Source organism: Apiospora kogelbergensis (assembly GCF_038363985.1).
Source record: "Apiospora kogelbergensis strain CBS 113332 chromosome Unknown utg000001l_segment0_segment0, whole genome shotgun sequence".
NCBI lineage: Eukaryota > Fungi > Ascomycota > Sordariomycetes > Amphisphaeriales > Apiosporaceae > Apiospora > Apiospora kogelbergensis.
Genome location: NW_027117418.1, coordinates 5361242 through 5376196, shown reverse-complemented (window position 1 = coordinate 5376196; position 14955 = coordinate 5361242). Strand labels below are relative to the sequence as shown.

Sequence of the window (14955 nt, the reverse complement as noted above, 5' to 3'; positions counted from 1 at the left end):
TGATGATCTCTCCATTGATAACGACCCACCTGGGCAGTTGCGACTTTTATATAAATCGTACCGATGAACGCTGACAGCCGCAATGCTCCGAGCCATCGGTGCCGAGTCACTTTAGGCAGCAGATGACTGCGTGACGCTTATTGGCCCGTGGTTGCAAGCCACGGCCGCCAAGACCCGTGAGCTTTGCCGGGTGAGTCAACCACATCAACTTCAACGAGCAGTGGTCCTTCCCTTGCCAGTGTTATGCAGGCGCTGAAGCTTCAATTACAGGCGATTGCTAGGAGCGGACCGACACACCCTAAGTGGCCTAGGTATTTGAGATGCCGGGCGATGCCCAGGGCTGCGGTACGACGGAATTGGGCCTATCAGCCTGCAATGCTTGCATGGAACACGCTGCGGAGCCCATCAGGCCCCTCATTGAGTCGGAATCTGAGATGATGGTTAGCGCGAACCCGCTGCAGGGCATCCAGGGCATCCAGGGCATTCGCATGATGCTGTCGAGGTGCGCTAGCAACAAGACCACGCCAGCGCTACGGCACGGGTATCAAAAATCCAGCTAATCTAGCAGCTAGGCGTCTGGGAAATGAAGGGAGTCCGGAGGGAGTCGGTTTTGGTTTTCTGATATATCGTTCGCATCTCGAGACCTACAAGTTTCCTGATTTACCCCTCTCAACTAACAATCTTGGCTATCTGCATTCCATCCCAGTCTCTCGTTAAGGCCGCCGCTCACACTCGTTTTCGAATCCATCTAATCAATATACACAATGCCCTCCGTCACCACCCTCTATCTTCTGTCGGCGGCCGGTCTCGCAGCGGCCCAAACCACAGTCTTAAACATGTTCGTCCCCGGCGTCGATGGCAACAACTTGCAGGCCTCCGTCATCGCCGCCACTTCTAGGCCCCCCTCGGCAAAGTACTTTGTTCAATGCGCTCCGGGGAGCGATGAGTGCGGGCTCGGTCCCGGCGTCACCGTCAGCATGGCGCCCGGCACGTATGCCTTTGAGTTAAACGAGTCGCCTGCATTGTAAGAGCCAGCCCCCTCACTCCTCTTTCCTTCTTCCTTTTACTTCTCATCTTTCCCTATTTCACAGTTCGGTACGCAAGTACAGAAGCGTCATTGCACCTGCTCTGTTTTCTGTTCGTGCCAAGATGGCTCGCCTTCCTTCCCCTTGCTGGCGGTGCTCATCTAGATTCCCCTTAGTCGATGTAAGGACTGCAAATGCGCAACCCTTTCCACCATTCTTGCCCTCACATTGGTGTATCAACACGGCAGGGTGCTGTCGTCACTTCTCAACACATGAATCCACTCACCCCTGGCCTATTTCTTACTAGCCCTGCTTTTTGCCTTGCTAGAACTTCCAATCTAACGCTAATAAACCCCCGTCTCAGCACCATGAGTATTAGATGCGAGGCCGAGCACCAAACGGCCATCTGCACCAGCATGGGTGCTGGCTCCGAGGCCAACGACCCGGGCACGGTGACGGAGACCATGACCGACTTCTCATCGGAGGACCTCTTCAAGGCTGTGACCGTCACGGCCGGCCTAGAGAAGCTTACCGGTGGTAGCAGCGGTGGCGCTGTTACGCAGCCCACCCAGGCGGCCTCCTCCTCTTCCGGCTCCAGCTCCTCCGGTAATGGCGCCGCTTCAGCGGCGGCATCGCCCAGCAGCGGCGGGGCTGCCCCGACGAGTACTACCAGCGTCGGCGGGGCTGCCGTGCCGCAAATCACGCAACGCGCCGTACTGGCTGGGGTTGCTGCGTTGGTTGGAGGCGCCATGGCCCTTTAAGCGGGCTTCGAGACGACCTGAAATGGCAGCCAGCCGATAGATGATATGTATACTCATAATGCTCGTAGATGCCTTACATAGCGACGCCAGGCGGGTTACCACTTGTCAATGGGCACGTGTTTACCTGATTTCAAATCGTAATATGGATAATAATACTTAAAATCTTTTTCAACTCTCATACAGTCTTACATGCCGTGCTGTCTAAGATGGCCAATGACAACCGACTGCTTTCAAATCAGCCAGCTTGTATAGGGGCTAACGCCAGAATAACGAGAGGACCATTGCAGGTGCCCTCAATCTAGCGCTCTGAGTATGCTTTTCCCAAGAACTCCGTGAACACGCCGGCATTAGCGAAGAAAAGGCAATGCGTTCGTAGCTGCCACCTACGCCATAACAAGCCCATGGAATTCATGGGGCACCACCCGAAGTCAATGCAGAATCCACAAGAACACCAAATCCCTCTATCGCATTTTTTTCGCCGGCTCCAAACCCAAAGCGAGATGTGGGTGCAAATAAATGCCTTGCACGAAATGAGCAGAAAACAAAAGGTATGGGGCGCCGATGTATGATAAGAAAGTCGTCTTCGCTTGAGTAAAAGAAGAAAAAGGAAACCTAGACGTTAATGTTGGATATTGTATCCTCAAGAGTCTTCAAGCGGACAGGTTTCGTCATGAACACATCGATGCCGCTCGCATAGGCCTCGCGCTGTACGTCCTCGCTTGCTAAGCCTGTCAGCGCAATGACTGTGGCAGGACGCTGGGCTTTAGTTTGCTCGAACTCTCTGATGCGACGAGTCGATTCCAGGCCATCCATGATGGGCATTGATATGTCTATGCAGACAGACAAGTTAGAGGATATTCCTTTTCGTGAGAACTGCATGTGACAGGAAATGCAGCGGAGAAAGCCGGTGCATGGGAAAGAAGTGCTTACCCATAAGGACGCAACGATAATCGCCAGGGTTGGCCATGTATTTCTGCAGCGCCTCCAGCCCGTTGTTGGCAGTCGCATATGGCTTTTTGAGCTTCTTCAGAAATGAAACCAAAATCTAGATTCAAGGGTCAATAGGGTGGGATTAAGAGGTTTCGACGCGGGGGATGAACTGACTTGTAAGTTTATCTTGTTGTCGTCAACCAGTAAGTATTTTGCGTCGCTCACGCCATTTGGTAAATTGTTCTGCTCATTCGTCGGCGACACATTCCTAGACGTGCGGCAGATTTCGAGCTCGGTCAGGACTTCGAGCTGCTGCGGTCCCCTGCAGAAGCGGCGTTCTTCTGAGAAAGACGCCGTTCGCGATAGCTGGGATGAAGGGGAAGGATGAAGTAAGCTACCGCGACGGCTTCCCAGCTCAGACCAGGAGGCAGAATCTGGGGGGTAATCGGCATGTCGTTCCGTGAAGACGAAGTGGCATTCCATCTACTCAAAGCCAGAACAAGTGCTTGGGCTACCTTGCGAGGGCCCGCTCTGCAATGAACCAGAATCAGATCACTGGGGCACTCTAGGGGGTAAGGGGTACTTACGGTTGTGAGATGAACTCTAGGACGTTCTTTTCCTTCCCCCTTCTTTGAATAATTGCATGTCGGTGGGCGGCTAGAGAATCGCGACAAACGACTACCACAGGAGGCAGAGTGGCACCAGCGCCCTCGATGGCAAGTTCTTCCAGGGACTTATCTGTGCACAGAATGATGTCTGGTCGGATATCCCGCGTCTGTGACTGCAAGATGTCCAGATGCAACCAATGGCGGCATAATTCTTCCATCAAGGACATCTCCGAAGGCGGCGCCCTTCCTGGTAGACCACCAGCTTCCACAGTCCTTTTAAATCCACGGAGGCTGACGCGAAGGCCCCTCAGCTTCTCAATCCGTTCCCTAAATACCGAGTCCTTCTCTTCTGCTCCATAAGGCGAAAGTAGGGGTAGGGTAACAGAGACAGTAGTACCTCGTGATACTTGACTCTCGACATGGATGGAGCCGCCCAGGACTTTGGTGATCTGTTGCACCAGCTTCAGGCCCAAACCCGTGCCCGGATTCAAAGCGTCTTCCTGCGAGAACGCGCTGAACAGGTGATGATGGAGAAAATTATCACTGATTCCCTTTCCTGAGTCGGAGACGACCAACAATACGTTGTTCGAATCTTGCTTCCTTAGGGAAACATAGATGTAGCCACGAGTCGTGTATTTCAAGGAGTTTCCGAGCAGATTCATGATAATCCGCCGCAGCGCGCCTGCCTCGGTGCGGCACGAGATGTCGTGTAACGGATCGACATCGAGATACACGGATGGTGTGTCATTGCCAATGTCTATCGGACTCACCAGTTTGGGATGCTGCCCAAACGCCTCGATATTGCTAGTCCCGGCCGGGATGGACATTTTCTGAAAGTTATGGCCCGACATGATACTTTCGATCGTTTGCTCAGTGAGAAGGCTGAGATCGATGTCTGTAGACAAGTTGGTCATCTTGGAACTGAACGAAAAGCTCTTCTTACGGCTCATCGACTCGAACGATTCTTGAATCTCATTTCGCCTCTTCGGCATTTGGGCGCCCTTCTTGTACTGGTCCTTGGAGTCCTTCATGAACTTGTTGATTTTACTGTAGTCGAGAAGATGGTCCATAACATCGAGCAAGGTGCGCCCGCAACATTCCATGGAGTGTAAAACTTCACCCTGGAAGGCATCCAAGTCGGTGCCGTCCAACAGCTCGACCGCCGCAACAATTCCATGGAGCGGAGACCTTAGCTCGTGGCTCAGGGAGTTGAGGACATCAGACTTGGTTTTCTCAGCTATCATGGTGTCGACACGTGCAAGGCCTGACATGATGGTCATCCCACAAGCACGTAGATAACTAAGCTCAGCATCCACTGTGAAGACCCGAGCAGGATCTTTGGTCCAAACGAAACAGCCTGATGACCACCTCTCCCTGCCGGAATCCCAAAGTGGGATAAACGCAACGCTCTTGGCCCCTGTAAATATGTTCGAGAGGGCCTTGCCTTCATATTGCTGCGAATGGGCACCGTGCGATGACCGTTCCAAGGGAGAGGGGAAGACTACTGAGTCGCGCCTGGCGTACCAGGTCCATTCTCCTTCGGACGAATTGCTAACGTGTACTGAGCCGTCTTCCTCGAGATTGAATATCTTGCCGCTGGCATGTCGCTTCAAAAGCGTCTTGAGGAATCGCTCGGGTATGTTGATCCGTTGGATACCGGCTGATACCTTGTCGCCAGTGCGGTCCTCCGAAGTTGACGAGCCCAATACTTTACACGTTTGGCCTTCATAGTTCTCCAGTATTTTCCAAAAGCCTTCTTCACTTCCAGGGGTGGTGACGGTCGAGTCGATAGAAGAGTTTGCAGAGTGTTGCTTCCCACTAGGTACAAGTCCGGCAAATGACCCAATTACTGCATCTAGGAAAACCACGCCCTCGACTTCAAGAGCTTCCCGTATCGTAGATGCAGCCTCCGCGAAGACATCTTTGACTTCTAGAGTATGGTCATCGTCAGTCGGTGCTTTAGCCATTGGACTCGACACGAGGACGTTGGACTTTGTCTTAGTAATCGTCGCAGTTGCACCTGAAGACGTGCTGGATTTTATTGAGTCGTCAGATTTGTTGAAGTCAAATGGTGCGCCTACAAAGCTAGGTTGCAACGGCGATGGATGCGGCCGTGGTGGTGCAGTTTCGCGAGTATGGGGGCTGACATCGCTGCCTCGTCGCGTCTCGTGCTGCCGAGTTGTGACGGGAGCGCCATCGTCAGGGGTAGGTCCTGTGTTCGCCCCTAACCACCACCTTGATATCGTGGACTTTCCATCGACGAAACTGCCGATCCCTCGCACCATGCGATCACTGCGCCTCAGATTCTCATCGGACCTTCTCGATTCAAGATACCCTGAGATTGTTTGTGATACCTCGCGCAAGAATTGGGCCTGCGCATCGTCTAATAAGGCTCGAGGCTGGCTGCCGAAGACGCTGTAGACGCCTATGTTGATATTCTTTGGTGATTTGATCGGCACACCGGCGTAGAATCGGTTATCTGGAGAATTCTCGACATATGGGAGGTTCTTGAATCGAGGATCGGCGATGAGATCAGGCACACACAATATGGGCAGGTCGCTGCTGGTCTCCCTGGCATCGGAGTTTGGTACTAGCACACGTTCGCACACCCCTTCGGCCCTCGGAATCGCAGTGCCCCCTAACCACAGATGTTGACCCCTGGTTCCAGGCGCGAGAACAGAGTTGGGCGTAGCCTCGGCAACAACGTGCTGGTGAGTTCTGTCGAAGATTGATATCAAACAGCGGGTGGCGTCTAACCGGAGAGCGCCAAGCTGAGAGAGGCTTGTCAAGACTGGATCTGTGCAAGTATTCGGGGACAATTCACACGGGGGTTCAGTTTCCTGCTGTTGTTTATGTGCGATCTCATAGCTTTTGGACAGTTAGTTGTGCAATATAAAGGTTTGAGGGCAGGGGGGCGGTGTGCGAGCAGCTAAAGCTCCATACCGCAAACATCCCTTGAGGAAGAAAAGGGAACGGCTCTCGAGGTAAGAAAGAACTAAAACGCAGCACATATTCTACCTACAGATGCGAGGCATATCTGACCACTTCCCGCTCGCGGGCCACCTCGGATAGTCTGTCCATGCTTCGAGGCAACGCGCCAGCGGCTCGGAGGACAGACACAACAGGCGGGCCGCTCGTATCAGTCGGAAGGGTTTGGGGCAGGACTAGAGAAGGGAGTCTAGGTCGGGAGGGTGACGATTACTAGATCGAAGCAGCTGACGAAATATGGTCCATGACACCCGATGCCTACACCTCAAGTAAGAGGCAGATCAAGATAGGCAATGGCACAGATTCCCACGGGGACGAGAACCAGGTGTAAGGGAGAGGTACGACGATTATGAAGCATTGTGCGGTAACGTAACATAAGGATATTTCAAGAGCGACCGAGCCCAGGGCAGGGACATGGGCGATTCAGAGCGAGATAGTATACCTAGCAGGCAGATAGCGTCTTTCTGTCACCGGGTAGCGAGAAAGAAGGCGGATTCGCTCCGAAATTCCGTGATCAAGTGATGGCGTGTGTAAGAAGAACATGAAGGCTCGCTCACATATAGACAAGTGGGTTCAGTGGGGGGTGGAGAGGCCGCGATGGACACTGCGATCGTGGGTTTGGCGGGCCAGGCGAGCGCTAGAGAGGACCCCTCCTACTGCCCTCCTACTGCCCTCCTCCCCTCCTTGGATCGAACAGCCACTAATCTTTTTCGTTTTAGTTACCCTAGCACCTACATATAGGCTGCTGGGCTGCTAGGGGCCACCCACCACCCACCACCCACCACCCTACAGGCCTAGCACCTAGTGCCTAGAGGCCCGCTATCCAGGACTAGCCTGCCCTGGCCAGTGTTTAAAAGTCCACCATCCGCCGCTATCAGCCCCCGAGCAGCCCCCGAGTGACTGCCCAAGCAGCCAAGGCCCTCTCAGCCTCTAGCTAGAGCCAAAGTATGGAAGCATGCATGGAAACTAAGGCATCTATCTAGTGGTGAGTGGTATCTGAGCGTTGATGACTCCTCCCAGGGCCGTAGCCTGGTAGCCTCTCCCTCTCACCTGGGCTCACCTAACCCAAACCTTTCGATAATGGGACTGCTAGAAGTCGATGGCTCGCTCGGTTCAGATGGATCCATGCGACGACTGTAGCAACGCGCTTTTCTTTTCTGTATCGTGTATTTATAACCAGAGAGGGGCACAATATCCCACAGTCGGACAGTAATCAACAACGGGCGTCGTTCCGTTCCCACTGACACAGCAGCTTGGCGAAACAATCTGTCTATCTGCGGCTCAATGCCATACGCGGCCATTTTGCTGTCGTCTCATCCACAGCCCACTTTGCTATTCCCATTCTATTTGCTATCGAAAGTCTGCATCGACACTAGGATTATGGCTCCAAGCCCCAACGGGTGCATTAGACAGACTGGCCTAGAACCCACGGAGCTGTTCATGGCTTTGCCTGCTCCCAACCCCGTCTCAACGCCCGACTGCCTACTGCCTGCGGCCGCGTGCGCGCAAAACTCAAAGGCCTGCTGATAGCCGGACATAGGTAGAGGAAACAAGACTCAGACACCCAGCCAGACCAGCAGCCAGCAGCCTCGGGATATCGCCACCGCCACTGTTTCCTCGGTCGCCGGGCCGTAGCGATCAAAGGGTGGCGGGTTGGTGCCCCAGTGCCCTTCGCGACGCCATGACAAGAAACGGAAGGAATACACACAAATATGACGGGAGGGTGGAGCTAGCCTGCCATAGCCCCTCGTGATGGCTTGTCGACAGCCATGATCCTGGTCGGCTCCGACTTCCCACGGCCTTTGCACGGCTTAGGACTGAAGTCTGGTGAATTTAGCCCCCTCAAGTCGGTTGCAAGACAGCGGCAATCAAGGCTTCGTAGCCCTATGCCCCCCTCCCTAGGGAGAAAGACCTCAAACTGGTCCAATACGTGGTCTGTGTCAATTCCTCACTAAGCGTGTCGACAACCTCACAGGTGTGCTATCCTGGCTTTCAAGGTGAAAGTCGTTCATGATACCATATCCCCATATCCCATATGAACCTTATTCGGGAAGACGCGGCAGGCCGTGGGTGTGTCCACCAGTCATTCGCACTCTCGCTGCCCGAGTAAGGTGATATACCAAAAAAAAAAAAAGTAAACATCCTAGTCACCTCTTTCAACTCTGATCCTGCCGTTTCAGGGGCCATCATCAATTCCCGAGAACATCCAGATATGTACGTATATGGTAAAATCCGAATCAAAGCCTAGGAAACTCTGATCCCTATATTAGCAGCCACTAATACTTTGATACTAGGCATCCAAGTCGTTGAGGGTTGAATCATCAGGCATTCGGTATAACCGCCGTTCCAATTCAAAGGATAAACCTCATCTAAAAACAGCCATGAAACGTCACCCCTCCTTCTTTCATCTACTCAGCCTTGGTGCAAAGATCTATTCGTGGTGACAAACGCTTGACTTATCGTGTTGGAAGAGCCTCTCTCCTATCATCGGAGTATCGCTGGGGGTCTTGATCAAAACCCCGGCGCCTCGTGCGTGCCGAACCAGGTGCAGGCATATATGTGTACAATGATAGCTTTGCTAGAGCAAGATACATCAGCACTCGACTGGGCCACATTGAACCTAAGCCTCTTTTAACACCAAGCGCTGTCTCTTATCAAGATCGTGCCATGGGCATCCCTGGTCAATGAAGCCATAGATGATGTGAGATCCATCTGCTCGGTATACACTCAAAACGTGCTCCCAAGGCGGTCCCACGACCGACAAGACCGAGACCCTGATAAACCCGCGGGTCGCTTCCAAGTTTCCCTTCTACTTGGAATGAAGTCAATTGTCCGAACCCATGATCATCACGCCAAACCATCAACGTGTCACAAGAGAGCCAGTAGTTGTGGCAGCTGGTGCTATCCCTTGGCTTCTGACACACTGAGCAAATATTCATTGCCTACTCTGACGCAAGGTAGACCTACAAACATCCTGCAGCTGGACTAATTCGCTTCATCAGGTGATGGGTCAGCAGTAGCTAGCTCAGGCGGGAACGTAGCAAAACTCCTCCAAGCTGGTGGAATCGTGAATACGATAGAGTTCTGCGGTGCAGCGCGATCCACCGCAAATGTTACATTACGTATCTGAAATATGGGTTCTCTTTGTCCGTCAGGTCCTGGAATGCGAGTTTGGCTCTCTCGTCCATGTCATCCTCGCACTTCATCTCTTTGCTACGGTTTGCCCGCAGTAGTACGACATACAACGCGATGGCAGCCACGATTGTTATGCAGTAGCTGGAGAAGCGTCAGTAAAAGGGGTCATTTCAAAAAGCATTAGATAGCATCCTACCAGATGATGAGACCGAGCCAGAGCTCCGGGTAATGGGCAGGCTTCGTCTGCGACTTGATCATTTGCGGCCCGATGATGTTTCCTGGGAGGCAAGTAAGCTAAACGTCTTGCCCTCGATCTGTCTAGGGCTTATACTGACCGACGCAGTAAGCAACAAAAGTAGTGGCGGCCGTGAAGCTCTTCTTCGTGTGACCAGCCACATTTGACATACCCAGGGTAATGATCAGACTGACTACCGCCCCAAAGGTGCCCGTGATCGAATAACCAATCACGGGCGCGGCGGCGTGGTGGCTCCATTCACTCCGCCAGATCAATGCGCACCCGGCAATCACCGGCAGGCAGCACACAATCAGCATCATTATTCTGATGTTGGGGTATCGCGAACCGAGCCAACCGGTCAGGAGAATGGTAATGAGGCAGAGGCCGCCCAGAGGGAACTGGAAGATGATCGATTCGAGGGCGCTCCATCCAAACGTAGACACGATCAAGGGGCCGAAACCACTTACGGCACCATTGACGGTGTAGGCGGATGCCATCATGATGGCAATCAGCCATATTTTCACGTCGAGGAATGCTTCCTGGAGTTGGGACCACTTGAACTTGGTGCATCGCACTCCGGTCTGTCCAAAACGAAGCCTTTCCACGGCCGCAACTCTCTCGTTTTTTGAGAGAAACCAAGCTGACGCTGGCGAGCTGGGTACGGCGAAGCAGCACAGACCGAAGAGGAAGGTCAGCGAACCCGCGAGGAGATAGATGTACTGCCACCTATGGAGCCCGCCCCCGGTGATTTGGGCGAAGCCGTAGTTGAGCGCGCCGCCGATGATGGTCCAGAGCCCCGTCGAGGAGAACCACCAGCTCTGCCGCAGGGACTGCTCCTGCTGGGTGTAGTAGCCGGCGACAATGGTCATGAAAGCGGTCGGGATGACGCTCTCGATAAAGCCAAGACAGAAGCGCTGCGCGTAAAGGCCCTCGTACGTTGCAACGGCGGCCGTGAGCATGCAGATCAGCGCCCAGAGGCACACGATGACGCCCAGGACCCGGCCGACGTCGAATCGCTGCAGCGCGAACGACATGGGGTAGAGACCGGCTAGCATGCCGAAGTAGAAGAGCGAAGTGGCCCAGGAGAGGCGGCTAGTATCGACGACGGAGGGTCTATGCGGATCCGGGACGCTGAGCTTCAGGTCCGAAGTCATACCAAAAGGGCTGCTGAACCGAGGATGGCCTTGCTCCCCCTTTTGTCAGTCTTTTTGTTGCTATGTCCGCAAACTGCTAGCTGGACGGGTTCGTACCTTGTCATAATAAACCAGGCCATACTGCATGCAGAGTCGTGTTAGTGAAAATTGACTCGTATGCACAATGTGAATATACATACACCGACGGTCATGGCCGGGATGAGGAACCAGTCAACCTTGCGAACGGCTTTGGCTGCCACAGTGGGGTCGATTGGGCAGACATGTTCGCCGACCATGGCAATGGCTACATCCTTCTCAGCAGAAGCTTCTGCTGCTGGTGTCGCCATCGTTGCGCTCTCGAGCAGGGAAGAGCGGGAGAGAGAAAGAGAAAGAGAGAGAGAGAGAGTCTATCGTCTTCCTTTCCAGCAGAAAAGCTCGATGATACGCTGCTAAACGAACTGGAGCCAGCCATTTTACCTTGGCAGTTCGTCGCTAGCCCTACCACCGCCCATCGTGCTGCGGCGCTTCTCGCAGGGCACCCTAAGCGACAGCCGGGCTAGGGTTGGCGATCATCTACAGCTGATGTGAAAACCGCGCCAGGGTCGACTGATCCGGCTCCAGTCGCTATATTCTGGGCTTTCTCAGACCAAGATAGGAATAGATTGAAATGGGCTCTTTTTATTAGCTTGAGACGAAACAGTTATAGTACCGGTTATAACCGCGCTCACCGGGCCGGCATTGCCCAATCCAAGTGTCGTACTTTCTTTTCATCATCCAACGGGGCACGCATGCTTTATAAATCGTGTGCATCCTGAAAGCGACACTGTTTCTAATTGATGGCAGGCCGATGTCACTTACTCGTTGGCGCACGAGGGGCCCGGGCTCGCGAGTAGGTAGCCGGCAAGATGCAGCGGCTCCCCGATCCGATGCAACTGCGTGTCGGGCTCCGTCCATGCGTGGAAGCGCCGGAACCCCAGCTTCTCCAGCACCCTACAGCTGCCTACGTTGCTGGGCTCGGCATTGGCATACACGTGCTCCGTAGCCGCTGCCGCCGCCACATCGTCACTGCCATCCACCCCTGAGACGTCACCATCCGCCACCGCCGCCGCCGCCGCCGCCGTCACTGCTACTGCCCGCCTGCTCACCCTCGCAGTCACCGCATTGCGCGGCAGCCCCCACCAGGCCCCCCAGCACAGCGTCCAGGAATTCGGTAGCGTATCCGTGACCCCAATGCTCCTTGCGGAACTTGTACCCGATCTCGGGCCAACCCGCAACCGCGTCGTCCGATACCAGCGTATGCACGCCGCCCTCGCCGATCAGCTCGCCCGTCGACTGCAGAAACGCGCCCCAGAGGTACGTCGAGGGATTGCCGCACCCTTCCTCCTCTCCCTCTGCCTTCCTGCTTCTGCCGAGGAAAAAATCCAGCTCCGTCTGCGTCTCGGCCAGGTCCTGGTCCGGGCGGCCCAGCCGCGTCCCCGTCATGGCCTCGGGCTGCGACCGCAGTGCGTGGAGGCCCGCGAGGTCCGACTGCTGCAGCGGGCGCACCAAGAGGCGCGCTGTGTGGATGTGGGACCGCGCGTCGTTGGCCGGGAGTGGGAGGCGGGGGAAGGTGGTGCTGATGAGCACGGTTCCGTCGTCGAGACCATGGCCGGGGGCAGGCGTCGTGCTCGTGTGGTCTGCTGCTGGTGCCATGGCTGTCTTACTGTGGCCGGCACGGCCCGTTATGTGAACAAAGGCGAGGACTCCGAGGTGATATACCTAAGTTGCAAAATGCCTGCTTCTGTAGCTGTGTCCAAGACGCTCAATCATCGGCAGCAAAATGACGAGGGTTTGTGATAGCTTCAGTCTCCACGGTCGGCAGGTGACTCATGCCGCGGCTGGGGGCGCTAGTGTGCTGTCGGTCAATGGAAGCCTCAGCTGCTCAGCTTCTGTGGCGACATCGGCTATACAGTTCACCTGGGAGCTGAAAACGTCACGCGCGGTGGGTTATTGGATTTTAATCGCCTTGTTATTCAAACCGCTCGCCTACGAACTCGCCGGCAGATCCGACAGGACTGCCCGATCACGACCTCAAATATGCACAGACACTCTTTCCCCAGCGTACACCGCCTTTCTGTATTGTGTGGACCAGGTCAGCCAAAGCCAAATACCCGGGGAGAGATGACTCACATATTTCCACATCCCGGGTGCATTGCCCCTTGGTAGCCCTTCAATGGCGTCGGCGACCTCGGGCCCCAACCCGTCAGCTTTGATCTCGGTTACGGGATACAGGTACGTCTTGAACGAGAAGAGGATCGCCTGTGTCTTGGGGAGGCGTGTCAAAGTTTGGAGCTCCACGCGGATATGCGCCTGTCGTTGTGAGACTGGTGTCAGTGGACGTGATAGCTCGGGGCTCGGGGCGTCTCGAGTGCTGCGCGCATACTGACCTTGGAGATGTCAACGTCGATATCCTCCTTGTAAGCGTCCCCTTCGAGCACATGGTTTCCCGAGACATTATAAAGCTCTGGCGTCATGTTGACAGACCACTGGAAAAGCAGTCTTCCGGTCAGCAGCGGTCCAAAAGAACGCATGGCGTACTGGACGACATACGTTGTTGCGAGTCACGCTCTTGCCGACTTCGAGGCGGCTGAAGAAGCGCTCCATACTCGCACCGATCTTCTCGTACGACGGCACCGGCCCGTGGATATCCTTCAGCACCTTGCCAATCTTCTCGGCCGGGTCGAAGCCCGACGGGAAACAGCACAGGAACGCCACGCACAGGTGGCCCTCGGGCGTCGCGTGGAGCAAGAACAGGTCGTCCTCGACCGTGTCGCCCAGCAACCGGAGCGTGCCGACCGGGTCCTGGTTCTCGGGCAGGCCCAGGGGTAGGGACTGCCCCGTGACGTGGTTGCGGAACTGCCTCTTTTCACCGTCCGGCGAGAAGAGCGTCGGGTAGCGGGCCAGCAGGAAGTTCTGGATGTACGAGTACGTCTCGCGCACGGCGTCCGCACCGGAAGGTAGACAGCCCACGACGTGGCGGGCGTGGTCACGGATGAGCCCTTGGCGCAGCTGGATGCGCGACAGGTAGTTGCTGTCAATGGCGATCAGGTCGGAGGGCGTGCTTGACCGCAAAGCTGGCAGTGGGGGTGCGCGCACCGTCAGTCATGCTGTTCCGCTATACAGAATCACGATAGGGGTTCATGTGTGGTGCGTTACCCATGGTGATGTAGTAAATGGGCTTGAACGGCCGGTACTTCTGGGGCTCCGTCGTCTCCCATTCAAAGTCGGCCGCGACGGGGTTGACTGTCAGCGCCGTCTCCTTGCCTGCGCCATGCTGCTTTCCAGGACCATGGTCTCGAAACTACAAGCATCATCAACAAATCCCGGCCTTCATGGAAATCAACGGACGACACCCACCGAAGTGCTCCTTCTCTTCTTCTGAAGGACAGCATGAAGCGCCCAGCCCGTCCCGCACAACAGGACAAGGGCCAACAGCGGGATTGAGGAAATCATGTTATCGAGCAAGCCTATTGCGAGAAATGAACAATGAGCTCGCTCCACCAGGTCGTGACGATGATTCCAATCTGCTCTTGTAACTCATTAGCCTAAAGGCGGGCCCAACTGGAGATGCCGATCGCGGATGGCGGGTTGCTGTAAGCGTTGCGGCCACGGGACCAGTCTAGCTGGCTACCATTACCCCGATAGGCAAGTCGTCGCAGTAGTGCAGATCTGTTTCGCAGCTATCGTCTCAGCTACAACATCGTCTTCTGATTCGCTATGCGACTCTAAAACGCGACTTTTCACAACGGAGCATTACGCAAAGATGATGGCATGCAGAGTACATATGGCATGCTGAATATGGACATTTAAACCGCAGTCGGTCTCAGAGCTCGACATTTTCGGGTTGAGGCGGCCAGAGAGACTCGGTTCTGCCGTCTAAGAAAGCGCAAGGTCGCGAGGGCCAGCTTATCGGCTGCCTTGAACTCGCCCCCCTTTATGCGTCACTCCGGACTGGTCGGGCCACCCCCAGCCGACATACTTCTCCAGGCGAAACGAGGCCTGGTGAGACCACACGAGCTCGTCGTAGACTCTCTTTGTACCCTCCGTGGAGCACTACGCAGCCGTTTAACCAGACCATGACCGGGTCGTCCCGTGGAGCAG

The 14955-nt window shown here is 55.0% G+C and overlaps 6 protein-coding genes across 6 annotated transcripts; 2 read left to right on the top strand and 4 right to left on the bottom strand.

Annotated features, from left to right (window-relative positions):
- Positions 1–320: 320 nt before the first annotated feature.
- PG998_001722 (uncharacterized protein) lies at positions 321–560 on the top strand (the record flags this gene model as incomplete). Its single annotated transcript, XM_066868540.1, has 1 exon — positions 321–560. One exon carries the CDS (start codon positions 321–323, stop codon positions 558–560), a length of 240 nt encoding a protein of 79 aa, XP_066736955.1.
- Positions 561–764: 204 nt separating this feature from the next.
- On the top strand, positions 765–1786 carry PG998_001721 (uncharacterized protein; the record flags this gene model as incomplete). Its single annotated transcript, XM_066868539.1, has 2 exons — positions 765–1024; positions 1390–1786. The coding sequence occupies 2 exons, from the start codon at positions 765–767 to the stop codon at positions 1784–1786; spliced, it is 657 nt and encodes a 218-aa protein (XP_066736954.1).
- Positions 1787–2398: 612 nt separating this feature from the next.
- On the bottom strand, positions 2399–6405 carry PG998_001720 (Hsp90-like protein; the record flags this gene model as incomplete). The annotated part of the gene is made up of 6 exons (XM_066868538.1): positions 2399–2616; positions 2717–2831; positions 2891–3150; positions 3204–3247; positions 3304–6192; positions 6347–6405. 6 exons carry the CDS (start codon positions 6403–6405, stop codon positions 2399–2401), a joined length of 3585 nt encoding a protein of 1194 aa, XP_066736953.1.
- A 3020-nt stretch (positions 6406–9425) lies between these two features.
- PG998_001719 (MFS general substrate transporter) lies at positions 9426–11162 on the bottom strand (the record flags this gene model as incomplete). The annotated part of the gene is made up of 5 exons (XM_066868537.1): positions 9426–9588; positions 9644–9725; positions 9783–10875; positions 10933–10956; positions 11016–11162. 5 exons carry the CDS (start codon positions 11160–11162, stop codon positions 9426–9428), a joined length of 1509 nt encoding a protein of 502 aa, XP_066736952.1.
- Positions 11163–11669: 507 nt separating this feature from the next.
- On the bottom strand, positions 11670–12507 carry PG998_001718 (GNAT domain-containing protein; the record flags this gene model as incomplete). Its single annotated transcript, XM_066868536.1, has 2 exons — positions 11670–11938; positions 11961–12507. The coding sequence occupies 2 exons, from the start codon at positions 12505–12507 to the stop codon at positions 11670–11672; spliced, it is 816 nt and encodes a 271-aa protein (XP_066736951.1).
- A 370-nt stretch (positions 12508–12877) lies between these two features.
- On the bottom strand, positions 12878–14307 carry PG998_001717 (uncharacterized protein; the record flags this gene model as incomplete). Its single annotated transcript, XM_066868535.1, has 6 exons — positions 12878–12928; positions 12985–13164; positions 13242–13340; positions 13405–13928; positions 13984–14155; positions 14212–14307. The coding sequence occupies 6 exons, from the start codon at positions 14305–14307 to the stop codon at positions 12878–12880; spliced, it is 1122 nt and encodes a 373-aa protein (XP_066736950.1).
- Between the last annotated feature and the right edge of the window lie 648 nt (positions 14308–14955).